The 17,722-nt window shown below is 37.8% G+C and overlaps 1 protein-coding gene across 2 annotated transcripts in view; it reads right to left on the bottom strand.

Annotated features, from left to right (window-relative positions):
* The window catches only part of LRBA (LPS responsive beige-like anchor protein), a 363,721-nt gene that overhangs the window by 42,444 nt on the left and 303,555 nt on the right, over nucleotides 1-17,722 (bottom strand). For both annotated transcript variants that reach the window (XM_066318056.1, XM_066318055.1), the window contains one exon: nucleotides 11,424-11,591. In XM_066318056.1, the coding sequence (XP_066174153.1) occupies nucleotides 11,424-11,591 (168 nt within the window). The remainder of the gene's footprint in view (nucleotides 1-11,423; nucleotides 11,592-17,722) is intronic.

Below are 17,722 nucleotides of genomic sequence, written 5' to 3'. Positions count from 1 at the left end.
GACTTCAGAAAAAAAAAAAAACCTTCTGCATTCCTTCTGGTTACCAAGAGAAAAAAAAAAAAAAAAAGTAAAGGTTTCTTTTTTTAGCTTCCACATTTTGTAATAATGGCCAAGAGAGTGTACTAACAACCCCAAATGGTTCCTTCCTTTTCCCAGATTGTATTCAAAGTCAATCCAGATGTCAGCTCCACATTCTGATGTCTCAGTCAGAAGGATCACATACAGAAGGATGCAAGATGACCTCCCTCTGTCAGCAGAAATGTGATGATGGAATCAATCCCCCTTCTCTCAATTTATGTACCAACAGAAAGAGTCACCAGATGCCACTCAGACTTCTGTTCAATCTGACAAAGAAAATCAGGCAGGACCCAGGAATCTTTTTCTCAGAGACAGAATTGGTATTTCCTTTGAAGAGAAGAACCTACCACTCACCTGAGAAAATACAGTAAAATGCCCATCAGTCAGAAAGTCATCATCCACTTCCTTCCTAATGAATTATAGACCAGCCTCTAACTGAGCTTTCTTGAAAAGAAGTATTACCAGCATCAATCAGTAGTACTAAGAGACATACAGTTCCTCCAGCAACAGAGGAAGAACATGTGTTTTCACACTGCTGGATTTCTCTGGAGCACACAGCCAGTCAGATGACTGTAGGTAGAAATGTTTGGGAAATTTGCACAACCAGTTTCACATCTATTAAGGGCACCATATAACTGGTAAGGCATGACTTTTGTTTCAAAGAGATATTTAGCCTGACAAACTCTTATTGCTGAAAGCGAGATGTGTGCCACAAAGTAAAACATGGTATCATTCCATATTTTATTTCACTGTTTCTCAAATAGGTCAATAAAACTGCCTTTTTCCTGTTAATCGTCTACAACTCAGAATTTTGGTAAGGCCAGAATTGTTCCAGATTCCAGAACAAGAAGTAATAAAATGAAACAAGGTAAGCAACCCTTTACAACAATTCACACAATATGCTTCTCAAACACATACTTGTTTAACATTACATTTTGAATGTTAATTAATTTAGAAGGATGAAAGCCACAGGCTAAGTTCACATTTATCTGATTTTACCCATTCCTAAAAAGCCTCCTGGGTCATCTCCTCTTCTCTTGGGGTGTGGGAAAGGGAAAAGGGGAATAGGGAAGCAAATTAAAAAAGAAAAGTAAAGAACTTGAAAACTTGGCTCAGCTACAATGTAGTTCCTGGCCACTGTTTAGTATGGCTATTTTCAGTCTCTGAGCTTTACCCTCTCATCTAACTGTGAAGAAAGTTAATTCAACAGTATGCAGTACCCACCAAATACGGCTGTAAATTTTTTGGGAAGGAGGGTGATGGGGAGGTTGAACATATGGATGCAGTTAAGGTAAAAACAGATGTTTGTTACTTTTCTTTGCAGCAACACTCAGAAACTAAGTCAAAATTGCTTTTTTTTCATGTTTATGTCTGAAAGAACTATAAAATTAAATATGAGGGAGGGCGGGTGGAGGGGGAACTGCAGTGAGTGTCACAGAGAAAGAATGAAATGGTCTCCAATTTTGAACTCAAATCCTCAAACGAAGGCCCATAACAGTTAAAAGGCAAGACATACACCATTTAACTCCAGATTTAAAGACCTTTAAAGAGACTAGCTCAGAGTTGCTTTCATCATGCCTCCTCAGACACAAAACACCAAACTGTCTGAGGAGTCCAAGGGCACAGCACACCCATGTTAAAAATGCCTGCCTTGGTCTGAGGGCACAAAAAGCTACAACCTCCCTGTTTGCTACAAAGAGGCTGCTCTCAGCTCCTTTACAGATTTGCACCAAAGTATTCCCAATTACTTCCCAAATCTCTACGATTCAGTTGCCAAACATTTGAAACCCCAGGTGAAATAACAACGTGCATTGTATTACATATTCTTTCAGCAGACGTGTCAGGGACAGAAAACGTTTTGGGTTCATCCTCCATCTTTCTGCCCAGTATTTACGTCCAGAAAATAACAGCCCTCGCAAAAGTAATTACTTTGGCTCTCTGCCGCTCCCACCTCACTTTTCAATATTCAAAAAGGTTTACACACATGTTCCTCAGTGATTTCTATTGGCTTGAGTGATACGCAATTATGATTACTTGCCTTCCCCTTCCTTCCACCCAGATGTTGCTTTAGAGCATCAGAGAACACAGACTGTTTGACAGGTTTCCCCTCAGACAGGGAAGTTGAATGGCTCAGCAGGCAACCAAGGAGCTCCTTTCCCCACGGGACAGTGATTAAAATCAAGCTCCGGTAACAAGTGATCAGAAAACCCCCTCTGACTAGAGAGAGCCACTTATACCCCTACAGGAATATCCTTAGTTAAATTCCTCTAGGACTACAGGAACACAGATAACACTAGCCAGAGAGCAAGCACAATTCACAACAATAGATAAAATTGCTGAAAAGTGGCAGAAGATTATAAAGAGAAGCTCTTTGTAGTACCATCTCCCTTGTTTCCTAACAATCCCCATTAGATCAAGATTGTGAAAAATGGGCAAAATGCTTTTCTGACACAGGCAATGTATATGCTGGCTGACTGTACACCTGCCCTGGGGATATTGCACTACACTTGACCCAAGAAAAAAATACAGCACTCAAATGTTAGTATCATAAATTCACACACTCCTATTTGCGATTTTAAAAATAAAATGAGCCATCTAGTTTCTTCATGTCAAACCAGAAAATTATTTTTCTTGTTTTGACTTCACAAATCAAACATTTTGTACTGAATGACTTAAAGATTTTGTTTTCTCACTGCACCACACACTTAACATGCTGATTTAAGAAAATTGTCTGTGCTAGCTTTGAAATCTAACAAATAGCAGGGAAGAGGACGGAGCAGAAGAAAGGCTATGGAAAAGACACTATGAGACCAAGAGTTACTTATTGTTCTCTAGGTATCATTAGACCTGGAGATGTTTAAATGCAAAATGTTTGTGATGTACCCTGAGCTAACCAAGTGGAATGCAGAAGGTGCCTGCTGCTGCCCACTAATGCAGGTACAGCTCCAAGGCAGCACCTCAGGGTTATGGCTCCAGAGCTGAAGCAGAAATACTGTCAGCAGCCCACAGAGGGGGGACTTATTAGAGCACACCAGCAACTTGGGATGGAGCTAAAAGCACACCACCTTTTTCTGTGTGTTAGTGAGGTCTGTAACAGAACTGTGGGCCTCGTTACACAAAAAACCAACAGATGCACGGAGAAATAAAAGCCATCAAACAGAAATTAAGCATTTTTTCTTTCTTCTTTGTACCTTCCCTGCAATAAAATATATCTGCTGCATAATATCTTTCTTTGCTTTTTTACCACCCCCCAGTTTCACCTCCTTCTGCTTGGTGAAAAGATCAGATTTGTCTGGAGATTGGTTACTGGTCTAACCACTTGTTATTTATAAAATCCAAACTACTACAGTTATATGGAGGGGAGGGGGTTACCATAAGCAGGATTACTTTTTTTCCCCTCAAGCTGTTTGAAAGTCAATACATGAATAATACATTATTCTGTTCCCATCAGAAAAGTGGAGAAAGGAGAACAGCACAGGATGCCTTCCACCCCATTTTTACAAACAAAAACACTAACCCAGCTCTTAAACTACATCAAGGAATTTTTCCGTGAGAAAGAAGAAAAGATGAAGCCTTTTTGCCCGGACAAATCAGTGTGACAATTACATGGCACTCATTAAAGTAAAACAGGAAGTAATCACAGTTTGTGAGAATACAACTAGAAGCCCCTCAGGGCCATGCAAGTTGCTCCAATCGGAATATATACATTCCAGGCATATTAAAGAGAGGCACAGCCCGGCCTGGCTGCAATCTCCAGCTCACGCAGCTGTCCGTCTACTGCAGCGTAATCCCAGCTGCCAATCTGAAAGAAACCAGTTAGTCAGAGCAGACACAACCAACAGAAACAAATGTCACTCAATAATGTTCAGAGGCACTGGGTTCATGGATAATTTCAAACAGTATCTCTGTCTGGAGCACTGATGTGCTCATTCAAAACACCTAAATCTTTGGCTACTGGAAAGAAGCAGATAAAAAACACTAGAACTACAAAAACAGGTCTGGTAGTACTTCAAAGAGACTGACAAAATAAAAAGGGAAAAGAGCCTAAAAAGAGAGTTAAGATCAATTTAAGGAGCTGCAAATAAAACTGGATTCACTACAAGCAAAAGTCTAAGCAGCTCTGGGATTATTTTTTTAAAATACAACAGTTTCTGTTTTATTTGAGCAGCACAACCAAAATTGCCTCCCATCTCTCTTTTCCGTGGCAGCTGAAGATTCCAAGAGAGCAACTCACTGCTTTCACTTAAAATCAATAATTATCACAGAGTAAGTAGTGGCACTGCCATGCACAATACCCTCAAACTTCAATTTCTAGCATTATTTCTTTGCTCCTCTAAATAGCTAAACAATCCTAAATTTTCTCATATTAAACTTTTTCCTCTGGAAAAAAGCGATCAATTCCAATCTGTTAACATTCCACAGAATTTCCTAAACAATGATGTCATCTCTACTTATTAAATAAAAAAAGCTTCATTAAAATAAAACATTTCAATCTGAAGGAGGTTAATACACAGATGTAAAAATCCAAAATGTAGCGGTCTTCAAACTGTCTTCCGTGATCACCTTTCAGAATCTGTAATTTGAATTGTGAAAAAGAAATTAAACATCTCCTTTTGTTAAGCTATGAAATACACGTATTTAAACTCTCATAACTACTTCCCGCAAGAACAAATTTGCTGTTTCCCAACTATGGGTGAAATGCTCTCTCAGAGCTTTCTACTGCAAAAAATGAACTTTTTGTATGGGCATTTAACTGAGACTTGACTTTCAGACACTGCTTGAAGAAAACACCTCTGCCATGACCACAAGCTTTCTCACTCACACAGCAGCTATTTATCAAGTACAACTAGTAACTAAAATAACAAATTTTGGTAAGTAAACACCACACACATCTATGCCCACAGTGGGAACAGTGATGCCCAGGTGAGACACCCCGGGCTGCAATAAGCACACAGAATGAAAACATTCCAAACAAAAATGTTTAGTTTCCCAGTTACCAGGAAAGCCAATACAGATACCATTTGGACAGCATAAAGAGGCTGCAAATAATCAAAGCATGTTGATGACACAAAAAATTCCTGTAGCCTGTTCACTTCCATGTTTCTTTCAAGGCTAAATGACTTGGTGTATAACTGTAGCTATTATACACAAGTATAACTCATCCTTTCCACATATGGAAGAGGAAAAAGTAGTTTAAAAATAGAAACAATTTATATCAAAAGGAGTCATTTCTGAAGTATTATGAACATCACTTTTATCCATACCTTGTTTACCTTTCTTGTTTAATGCTGGCCAACAAATATGTCAGCTAAGACTGATCATCCAGGCACAAATGACAATGTAAGGAGCCCAGGGGGTCTCAAGACCTCTCCAGCTCTGCTAGTTCCCCAAGACAGGTCAGGCAAGAAGAGGTGAGGGAACTGGCTGCACTGAAAATTTTTATCTCTTGAATTTCAATCAAAGGCTGAGGGAAAAAAACACTCAAGATCTGAAGAATTAATTCACATGAGTAACCTTCTTCCAAAAAACTACTATTTCCAGTCAGTTTTTTGAATCTTTACACATGGATCATCTCAGTCCTAATTAACTCTAAAGTAGCTCTCCTTTTCCTGCTGGACAGAGGAGAAGTAGCAGATAAAATTACAATCTACCCTGTAATGAATAAAAGGGAACAAGGTCAAATATTTTTCCGGATCAGAACCCAGCTGAATATTTTTCATGTCTTTATAAGCACTGCAGTAAATATGCAAGTTAAGACAAAGGGCAAGAAATGCCCATTCATCACATCAAACTCCAGGCTGAATGGAATCAAGGGAGTGCCACACACCACACCTCACCACACCAAGCACTTGCTTATACTCATTTTGCTCATTTACTCCAACACCGCAAGCAGGTCACGGTGTGAGCAGAGATTTGAGAATGAACAGGAAACTGGTACAAGCTGGTGGCAGGAGTGGTGCTCCTGTTATTTAATGCTCCTTTCACCAGAAGGAAATAGTGCATCCTTTTGTGGGAGAGTCCTGGTGCCCAGACAAGCTGGGTTCATTGAGCAGAGGTGCCTGCCCCTGTTACACACTCCTCTGTGGGTACCACCCCAGGAGAAGACCAAGGCACGGGGGCTCCTTAGTCATCTCATCACTGTGCTTCCTTTAAATTCAGCCTTAATTCCAGTTCCATATGAGGGTATTTTAATACAGATTAGCAATTAAAATGAGACCAATGTTAAACATTTATTTGGCTTTTCCCACTGTTCCTGTGCTGTACGACACCAAACATGCCATCTGTGCAGCACACTTGCAGCCAGAGACAATTCAAAGATGGTTTCTACAGTACTTTGAATGTTGCCTGCATGGATTTGTTGCTTACCCAATACAGCACATGGATATTTACTGCTCTGTGACAGATATTTTATAACCATTTTATCCTACATTTTAAAACTCATCACAGCCACAACAAAGACTGCTGCCCAACCTGCTAAACCCAGACTGATCATTTTCCCAACTATTTAGTAAATGTTAACTACGTTATAAATACAAATTGTGTTTATACTCCATGAAAGATTCATGTTGTCAGGGCTCTCCAGCTGAGTTAGAGCTGAAATATGCTATTAACTCCCACCATGACCAGAGCTAAAGGAGAGGCCAAAAATGCTTTCTCTGGGATAAGATATCAGATCTGCTACTGCTGTCATGAAACTGGGGTCATGTAAACTAAACATTCTTGTAACTTCTTTGGGCACACAAGTCTTTCAAACTGTAAATACTTATAAATAAAATAAGACTCAAAAGAGATAGACCCAAGATGCATAAAACTTACCCAAGGATAATAATTTGACCAACATTTAAAAGCTATTATCCATAAAATAATTTATTCCATATGCCTTAAAATTAAAAATAAAAGAATCATCTTTTTTTATATATAATCAGAAATGGCACATTCAAATACCAAGCCAAATGCTACGTCGAAGCTGATTCTTCATAATTTTTGAAACTACTCAGCTCATATGGAAATGAAATATCATCAGTAGAAAGAGAGGTGCCAAAAGAACGGAGAAAGTTTGCTTTCTAATGTTAAACAGATCACCTTCATGAAGAAACAGGCACCTTTTCTTCAGAGGAAGAAGTACAAAACAACAGAACTATCTAAGGCAAAAACCAAATCACTTGATGTTATTAATTTAATGGGACTTATGCTTTTAGAGCTATTATTGCTAATTTAAAAATTCTTAGTCTCCCTTAATTGTTGACTTCAAAGAACATATTAGATGAGGGTTTCTTTGTCTGTTTGTTTTTTTTTTTTTTTTTTTTAACGTGGCATTTTGATAAGCACAGTATAAAATTCAGCGTGCTTCCTGAAGGACAGGGAACAAATCCTAGCTACAAAGAGAATTTGCACTTCCTGTACAAATCAAGGATGCATTCTCCAAATAATATTTCATCTTCCTGCTACTAGCATTGTTTCTTTGCTTTTATTCAGTGTTTACACTAACTTCCTAGGGATATCAGTGGAGAAATGGACTTTTAAGTAGTAACTGAGGGCAGACCACATTCATATTCACACTATAGACAAGAGGAATTTCTATTCTTCTGACCAACACTGATGAAATACCCACCAGTCAGTCCTAGATACAAATTATTTTGTATGGATTGTGCTTCAGCTCCTAATCAGTTACTTGTCTGAATGATTTCGATCTAATTCTACTTTTTTCCCCCTCCATTCTTGGACAGCTATGGCAAAAAGAGAGCAGAATTTGTGATAAGAAGGCGCTGTGAATTCTCTCCAGAACAGCTGGATGACATTTGTCTGCGCTAGATGACTCCCTGCCCCTTCCATCCAGGCAAAAAAAAGAGCCCTTCCACAGCAGATCTTGCGATTGGGAGTTCCCCAGATCAAAACGTGGTGCTCAGGAGCAAGTCAACAGAAGGGAGTGACACAGCAGAGCTCTGCTGGCAAAAGCAGCGTTTTCCACCAGAAGGATGTTTGCTGCTTGCCCACTGAGCACCAACTTCCCTCGGCAGCTGTCACCTCCTTCAGCAAGACACACAAGGAGCAGAGTCAATGACGGCGCCTCCAAAATGCCTGGAGGGGGAGAGGAGGAGGAAGGAATGGTCCCTGCAGAATGAGCAGGGCACCAATATGCCAGCAGGGATACCTTGCCTGGCTTCTCCTGGCTGCAGCTCCCTTCCCCCACTGGCTGTGACTCAAACCCTTCTCTCTTGATCTACTCCCCTCCCCTGGAGATTTGCCTTTGAATTATGCAAGCTTTGCACTCCCCAGGGTTTTTCTGCCAAAAGGTAGCATGTGGCCCATGGTTAGCATTTTAGTTTAAAATTTTCTATTATGGGCAGTCAGATCCTTTCAAAATACTTTACTTCCTTTATTCCCATAGGCAGAAAGAATGGCAGGAAAAAATTGTTCACAGCAGTATAAGAGGATGTAAAAGTTCTACATTTCCAGTTAGGAAAAAAAAAAAACAAAAAACAACTAAAGGTGGAATATGGTTTTAATCAAGTAGTTTTCCTTCCTAGACGAGTACTTCCTTCTTGTAATATATATAACCTGACTGCCTATAAAAATAAAGGTGCCAGTTGGAGCCATTTAGGAGACCTAAGGAAATTCTGCATTAACCTACACCCCTCCACTCCTCAGTGCCTTCCACCATTGTTCTGTGTGTGGCCTCTCTGATGAGTCAGGTCACCAATGCCCATGGATATATCTGTGGAGATACCTCAGAAACACATCATAGACCTCTCACTGCTGATATGGTCCAAGCTCAGCACTATCTGTGTGGGGAAATTGCCATGTTTTAAGCATTTGCTATCATTTCCATATGATACCTAAAAGCCTCAGTAACTTGCAGCTCTCAGAATACACAGAGGCTTCTCTTTGGTTGAGGTTTGCAAAGCAAAGTATTTTTTCTGCTACAACTGTCCAGATTTAAAGAACCAAACCGGAATTGTATGGAGAGAAAAAAGCCAAACTTATCATTTTTGAAACCAAGAAATCCAGTTTAATACTTGCCTAATAAAAAGACACTAAGTCTGAGGTGCCCGTGCCTTCCTAAAAAATACTGTTAATTGTCCACATCAGAAATTCATTTGGGCTCTAATTGGGAATTCAGTGGAGAAAAGAGGAGATATTTTCTGGCAAGCTGACTGAAGGAAAAAAATAAATGCTGATTGAAGCTGCCTGGCAGCACAGAATGTTAGCAAAGGTCCTCAGGGAGACAGATTAGCAAGCAGGAGGAAGGTGAGGCTGTCAAAGGTGCATGATAAATTCATTTAGCACATAGATATAGAATGATTATGCACATAGAAATACACACAAACAGATTTTTCATTACTTTCATCTCTACACGTAAGTAAAACCAGAGTAAGTCACCACTGGTGATGAGTAATTAAATTTCTGCAGTATCAGTATTGCATCGGAGCTGATCATACCTGCCATTTAAAATTACATATACACACTTACCTAATTAGAAATATGCTTTACAAAACACATGTAAATGGCAAGGGATACCTAACTAAACAGGAGACCTTTCACTGTTTTAGTGGCACACTTTAAAATCCTAAATAAAAATATTTAATTGGGCCAATCCTTCAAGCAACTCAGAACAAGAGTGCTACAAGACACCATTCACTCTGCTGCCTGCATTCACCACTGTGTATTTTTGACACCATCAGTAGTATTTTGAAATTCTGCTCTGCTAAGCTACTCCACTTCTGAAATTCTACTCAACCACACTGAAATTCTCCCTCTCCTCCTTTAGTCTTCATCTTTAGTCAGTTCAGACAGCACAGAACAACTCAAAAATAAGAAGAATTGTAGCAAAGTACAATAAAAACATGGCAAATTCAAAATATTTGGTAACAGAGTAGATGCCTCTCTGAGATGATCCACACATCCAAACATTTTTAACTTCCCTGGTCTTAAGGTTTTTTCAGGCTATAACACAAATATAACTCAGGTCACAACAAATGTGTTAGAAGAACTGTTCAAGAAAAACTAAAACTACACAAAAATAGTGTGTGGAGACTGCTGCTTTCACTAGTGTTACTTCAATTATTATATTCATTTTCATAAATATTATATTCATTATTCATAAAGAAAGGCTCAAAGATGGTTCATAACAAAATTTAGAACAAATTACACACAATACCCAGTCTTCATCGCAACTCACACTTTACCCAAACACTTCAAGAGTCTAATAAACACTCCTAAAAGATAAGAATAATTCCTTGCCAACGGTGAGTGAGCAAACACTATCAGTGAATTAAAAATACATCACAGTGAACATCTATAGATGACTCTTGGGTCAACAACTTTCCCAATGCCAGATGATGACATTTTTGCTTGTAAGCTGTGTGTCCCAGGATCTCTTTTCTTAGCTGAACTAAGGGTATTTATGTGCAAGACATGCATTTTAGGTTTAAATAGACTAAGATGCACCTTGCAGACTGATGGCAAGGCGTGCAATGACAACACTTGAGCTGTCACTTTGGTATTAAGCCAGTCCCTGTGTCCCCTCTAAATAACACATTCATCAATTTGCTTTACTTTCATGGGCTCAGAATATTTTATAACAAAGTGCTGTTTACATTTATTCTATAATTAATATACGTGCAGCTAAATTTGCTACCGGTGTAGTGTTTGACGAGAGGACATAAAATCAGTGAAAAATCTGTTTTTATCACCCCATCCTGCCCTTTTTAAACAGCCGCTTAGGGGGAGGAGGAAGAACTTTTAAACCCACAAAATTCTGTGAGATACTCTGGCAAACAGATTTTCTGAATGATGCTGAGTCTGAGTAAAGTTACTGATTTTTCAAATCCTGAAATACTTTCTTTTGCATCTGAAAAATACAGGCCAAGTTATTCTAGCTTGATAGCAAACCAAATTGAAATATCAGAGGCTACAAAACTCTGATGATTGCTACATATGTGTAGACTGCACTTTAAGAGAACTGTTAAAAGTGCAGAAGTAAATTCAGAAGCACAAGCCAAATCAAAGTTGCTCGTGCCTCTAAGATCCAGTATCAAGGAACAAAAGGACTGAACTCAGCAGCTGAAGCCATCCTTGAACATTTGTTTTTATATTGGCATCCAGCTTGGGCTTAAATCCAGGTGCACAAAGTTTAAGAACAACTTGCATCCTTGTTCTATTAATTCTGCATGCTGTGACAACTGGTTCAGGCACCTTGCACTTGACTGGCCTGTGGCCAAACCACAAGAAAACACAAAGACATTGAACATTCACCAGAAGCCTTGAACAATGTGGAATTTTTACAGTTTCAACACTGCAGCGGTTAACGCAGACTTTTCTGTATTTACAAAGTACAAACTTACCTCTCTCAGTACAGAATCCGTTATTGAACTTAAATTAACAGCTCCTTCGTAAGTCAAATAGTAGAATACATTCAGGGACCTTACAGCCTCTGGCCCTTGTTGTTTGTAGCCAAAAATCAGATCGATCCACTGGTGAAGCTGGCAGGAAACAAACTCGCTTTCTAACGCCTGTGGAAAAAAAAAAAAAAAAAAACAAAAAAAAAAAAAAAAAAAAAACCACACACATTAAATACAAACTTGAGTTTGCCCGATAGTCATCATTTGGTGGCAGCAGGAGCATTTTTGTTTTACAGCAAGCAAAATTATCTTAGCAAGTCTAAATACAGAACTGATAAGAATATTTTCGTCATTCTATCCCAAAAAAGGTAGGCCTTGTGATAGATGGCAGAGTCTCATGCCCTACTTCCCACTGACCAGACCTCTCTTTTTAAACCATGAAAGTGGAAATAAGGAAAAAAAAAAAAAAAAAAAAAAAAAAAAAAAAAAAAAAGGCAAGTGGAAGGCATTTGTCCACTTATACACAGCCAGGCTATGTTTCTGTGCACTCTCCAGGTGAAATTTTGCTTTCCTGTGTGAAACATGCTGAGTAACAACAGCAGGATTATCTGATTGTGACAGCCAGAGAGAACACTGATAGAATTTGGGAAACAGGACTAACTAACTACCCAGGCATGTTAAGGTAAAACATTTTTACCAGGCTGGAAATAACACACTGCCACCACTTTGATGCATTTCTTGTGCACAAATCTATACAGGAGTACTATGCTGAATGATTCAGCTGCTTTCCTGAAGATGTTCTCCAGTTACAACACAACCCCCAAGACAAGAGCATCCAAAATACACCACATTAAAAGGTAACCTAAATATCATTGTCATCTAAAGAGTTAATTCACGTAGATTAAATCACTATCAGGATTTTTTTCTATTTTATACAGAAGATTCAATGTATTTCTGATTTGAATCACCAAATGAAAAAACATAACGAACAGATATTTTCTTCATCTAGCAAAATGAATGGCATTTTCCATGCAAAGAAAATTCCTAATTTTAGCAGAGGAAGTTGAAATTAATCTGAAAACCAAGGAAATCGCTCTGCAATTTGCACACAAAAATGATGGGTTTGTTTCATTAACCGATGCCTGAAAACAACATTTAAATTGACACATAAAACCAGCAATTGTCTTAATTTGTGTGGTGCACTCCACACAAAAGCCCTAAATACGTTCAAATTAGAGCAAGCTGCTTGATTGTCACTGCAGTTTCATGTCATATTAATGCATGACAAACATTAAACCATACACTTAAATGGCAATTTATATCATTTAAATGTTTACTGCCACACCAGATCATCATTCATTTAAATGTGACTTTCTGACAGCTAATTTCAGTTAATTTTCCTCGATTCACTTAATTAGAACTTTCAATCAAGAAAAGACCTGTACATATCTTAGACATCATATCATTCTTTTTTTATTATTACTTTTATTAGGATACTGAATTGCTGAAAGCATTCTTTAAAATGAATCACCACACAGTAGAGTATCTGTTTGGATGATCACACAGCAATACCTTACAACATATATGCTTAGACAGGACTTTTTTTTTTCTTTTTAATTTAAAAAACACCCAATAGTTAGACACAGACACACAATTAAAACTATAAAAAACCACAAGCAGGCAAATTAAAAATTAATGATTTCAAAATTGTTTAATAACATAAAACCAGTCAGGAGTCTCATGAGTGTCCATAATACTGCAATGTGCAATAAAATTCTACAGTGCTCAGCAAATGACAATGATAAGAATTAATTTTCATGCTATCTTTGCTGAAAAAAAAAATAACCCTGGCACATACTTACTGTTATCATTATAACTATTTAATCCCAAGCAAACGAGAATGTTAGGAACTTGAGATTTTTTAATAGATACATATGTAAATATTTGGCATGTGTTGAAGTTGTTCATATTCTCCTTTTCTACAAAAGCTAGATTTTCAGTGAGTCATTTGGACCTGAATAACTAAAGGAATACCTTTAGCAAGCTCCTTAGATTAACATATATAAAATGTGATTTTTTTTTTCTTCCTTTAAAAAGCAAAACTTTGCCTTCTTGGGGAATGGTTGGGAGCCATCCTGATTTACTTCCCTTTTTCAAATTTGAAGTTATTTTACATTCAAAATCTGTACATATTCAAAAGCAGATTTTTTTTTTCCTTATTAAGCTCCAGTCAGCATCAGGACCTCACAGGACAGACTGAACAGCACACAAATTCGGAGGCCAAATAAGCTTGCCTGCTATTTCAGGTTCACAGTTAAGCTCTGGGTTAGAGAAAAGTGCTTGTGCTATGACATAATCAATGGTGGAACAATAATTAACAGCTTGTATAATGACTAAAGAACAGACTTCCAGGGAAAACAACACCACGTGCCAGATCAGTGTGATGCAATTTGCAGCCACACTGGTATATTTAAATACGGGCCCTCCTTAAGAAAGTATCTGGGAAATCTCCCTAAGAAAGTACCTGAGAAATAGAGGTTGAAATTTGCAGAACTATTTGGTTACAAAAAGAAAGGGGTTTGCCTTGTTTAGAGCTTTGAAACATTGCTGTTAGCATTTACCTCTTGCAAACCTAAGCCAAGTCTATAGCTGGGTCAGTATTTGGGATTACTTCAGCCTCAACTTCATTTAGATAGACAGTGCTCATTAAGGCAGGAGTTAAACCCAGCACACAGCCATGGGATATGAACATCCTTCCACACTGCTCCTGGAGCAAACCAAGGAATTGCCAGTGCCCCCAGGGCAGAGCGAGCACATTGCTCACCCTGTGCTCAGAGGGAAATGGACACAACAGGGAAACCCCGGAAAACGTCCAGCATATACAGCAACATCCAGTTCCACTGAGTTATTGTAAAACAAACCAGGGACTAATGTCCAATCGCTAATGGATCAAACAAGCCCATGGAAAGGCAGTCACGTGAAGCCACACACAGATTGCCAGTTCTGTCCACAGGGGACTCATATTAACTTTGACAAACTGTCTTGGGGCTGATATCTGCTTCTTTAATGAGATCTATTAGGCAGAGACTAAAACACTTGAGATATGCTAAAAAGTACAGTATACAGATGTCAAACACAAACACCTATTAGTAACTTTCATTTCTCTATTCCCAAGGTAGAAACGCTTCAGACACATCAACAAATAGAAGCTTTGATCTAACTAGAAAATTTTAGTTTATTCATAAAAAAATTTCGAATGCACAATCTGAAGTCACTAAATATGTGCAATCAAAACTACCTTGTTGTGAACAACTCTAAAATTCACTATTTTATGAGCATCTTTCTCTGTCCTGTTCTCTGAAAAGACTGAACAGTGAATAATTTACTGCTGGCAACCAAAGACTAACATCAGTCTAACACTAATACAAATTATTTAGTAGAAAATGGAGGGAACAAAAAATATAAAACTAGCAAGCTGGGAATGATTCTGTTTTTCCAGTATAGATTCTCTAAATATTTATCATGATACATTTTCCCAAACAATATTATACCTTTGGAATCAAGATTTGTATCTTTTAAGTGACTACCATAGCTTTTCCCTCTGCTTTTATTTCTGCTTTAGATTTCATGCAGTGACATACAGCATATGAAGTGCTGTCTATTAAAAATGAATATATACCATGCTTGAGTTTGGGATGTTCCAACACTGAAATTAGATGAAAGGTTTAACTGCATTTTTTTTTCATCAGCACAGATTTATATTCATAGTCAAGCTATTCAGAAATAAATGACAGACTTACTTGCCTTATTCCTGTGCTGATTAAGGCAAAGTAATTTTGAAGCACAGCATAAAGCATGCGTGCAACTCTTATTTGAACGACAGAAAGAGAGTCCGACGCATGCAAAATGTGGTTTATGAAATGTTAAAATGAAAGGAGAAACTTTGATGAGAAACCAAAACTGCTGGTACATGAGTAATCTTTCCTATTTATTCGATTGGAAAAAAACCCTAAACAAACAATCAAACCAACGAACCCAGGAATACACTTCACCAGCAAGCAAGAAATAAATCTCAAGTAAAAATAATGGCCTGTTACCTTTAATGGACTAAACATTTTAATTCCCCTCTGGAAGAATTTCCTCTGAAGCACTTAAAATGGAGTCTTTTTTTTACATCCCACTTGAAAGATATTTAGGTATGAACAGAAAAGCATGAATTAGGATTTCACACATTTTTTTAGCACAACCGCAACTTTCAGGTGAAAAATACTCTTCTTGTACATGACAAAACACCCACATAACTGCAGCAGCAGGTAAACACTTCAAACTAAATACAGGCTCTGGCTTGGAAATACGTGTGTGCACATGCATTCAAAACACAACCCCAAACCCACCAAAGCTAAACAACTGGAATGATGTTTGCATGTTCAGGCTTTCAGACACAAGTCGGTAATGCTGCCTTAACATTGATATATGACCTCTGTAAGTTACAATGAAGAAGGCTGGTTTTTTCAGCCTAATTAGAACTGTTTCAAATTTTCCTGCTAAATATATGATAGAAAGTTCTTTCAAGTTTTTCTTTTTTTTTTACTTTATTCTAGAGTTTCTTTTCACGTCAGCCTTGTTCCAATCAAAATATGTTTCGAATTAAATTATTTTCATTCAATATGGGGATCACATTTCACTCCTAAGATTTAAAGTTCGGAAAGGAAAAGTTTAGGCTGTTCAAACAAAGCGAACGCAGCCACTTTGCGGAAAGCTATTCACTTTTACCAAGACTGACAAATTGTTTGTGTGCACCATTAGGTCTAGTTTCTGCAATAGTTGCCAGATTTCCTGTCCTCCTAATAACATATTAACTCTTCAAGTGCTGGCTTTATCTTTAGAGGTTTCTTGGTAACCTCTAGGAATTAAAAACTAAACTACCCAAGGCGCTTTCACCAGCAACACCGTTTGACACAGGGGTAAATGTCTGAGGATAAAGATCTGTATAAAGTTAGTAAAAAGGTACAGAATTCAGGCCTGTAGGAAGAGGAGAGTGAACACATTAACCAGAAAACTCCATGTTCTGCATGAGGGAACACAAATTTCAAGTGGATGAAAGGGACATCAAAACCACTTACATGATTGGTGGGTTTTTACTCGGTAAGTAACTATTGCAAGCAAATGTATTTCGTTTTACCTACTGTATTTTACAATTCGTTTTAAGCATGAAATACTTAAGAAAGTGAGCATTAATTACAGAAAAAAATTAAAGTAACTATTTCATTTTTTCTTTGTGTGTGTGTGTTGCAGAAACACACTGCCAATTCTTCATTACTGTTGTAACAAAAGTGGGCATTTTACTTTATTTCTCTACTTGGTTAGCAATACCAGGATAAAGCACTCTAGAAAATACAATCCTAATAAAACATTTAACTCACATGCTTTACTGAAGATAACTGATCTCAAAGAAAAAAGGATATCAGCAATTTTAGAAGCTCAGACACAGGAGATCCCTGGAAGATGAACTTCCCCTCCTCCTCTGTTCCCTTTTCTCTGTATTTAACATTAAGCTAGTAAGCACTGACAAAAAAGAAAATTTTTGTAATAGAGTAACTTATTGAAATTTTGGGGCAAGTTTTATTCTGCATGAGCAGCATGTAAACAAAGAAAAATATTTTGCAAAGCAATGATTCAAACTCCTATCTGAATTAATGTCATTATTACCAAAATAAGAGTAGCATGTTCAGACAAAAATCTTAAGCACATTTTTATCTTTTGGTCATTTCTATATTGAGTCTAGAACAGTCATTTTGTAGTTTAAATGGAAAAGTCAGACAGTTGCTACACATTTTACAAAATGAAAATTGCATCTCCTTTAAAATTCAGCTTTATTCTCAACTGAAAATTCTATTATTAGGTGCCAGGAATAAAAGATTTCAGGGAATATGAAAACTTGCATGGGAGCATTTGTAGCTACTCTTTCCATCAAGGGCAGTGATCACCTTTAAAATATTTCTCAGTATATCCTTGATAACCTGCAAATTTGATAGAAATTTTTTAAGGCAGAACTGCTGCAATCTTCCATGAACAGTTTATGAATAGAACAAATGATGCATTTTTATTCTTAAATTTCAGAGTTCAGACATCTACCCTAGGTGTTGCCTCACCTCAGTCGTTCACAAATTCATGATTGTTACAATTCTAACTTCCCTAGTGAAGAAAAGAGTGGGCAAAACCTGTCTCAGCCAACTGGGTCCATCAATAATTAGATGCTTTCCAAGAGGCATCTCAAGACAGGCCGTGTCCCAGCTGTCTGG

This window comes from Sylvia atricapilla, chromosome 4, assembly GCF_009819655.1.
Source record: "Sylvia atricapilla isolate bSylAtr1 chromosome 4, bSylAtr1.pri, whole genome shotgun sequence".
In the NCBI taxonomy this organism is placed as follows: domain Eukaryota; kingdom Metazoa; phylum Chordata; class Aves; order Passeriformes; family Sylviidae; genus Sylvia; species Sylvia atricapilla.
This window is presented reverse-complemented; position numbering and strand designations above follow the sequence as displayed.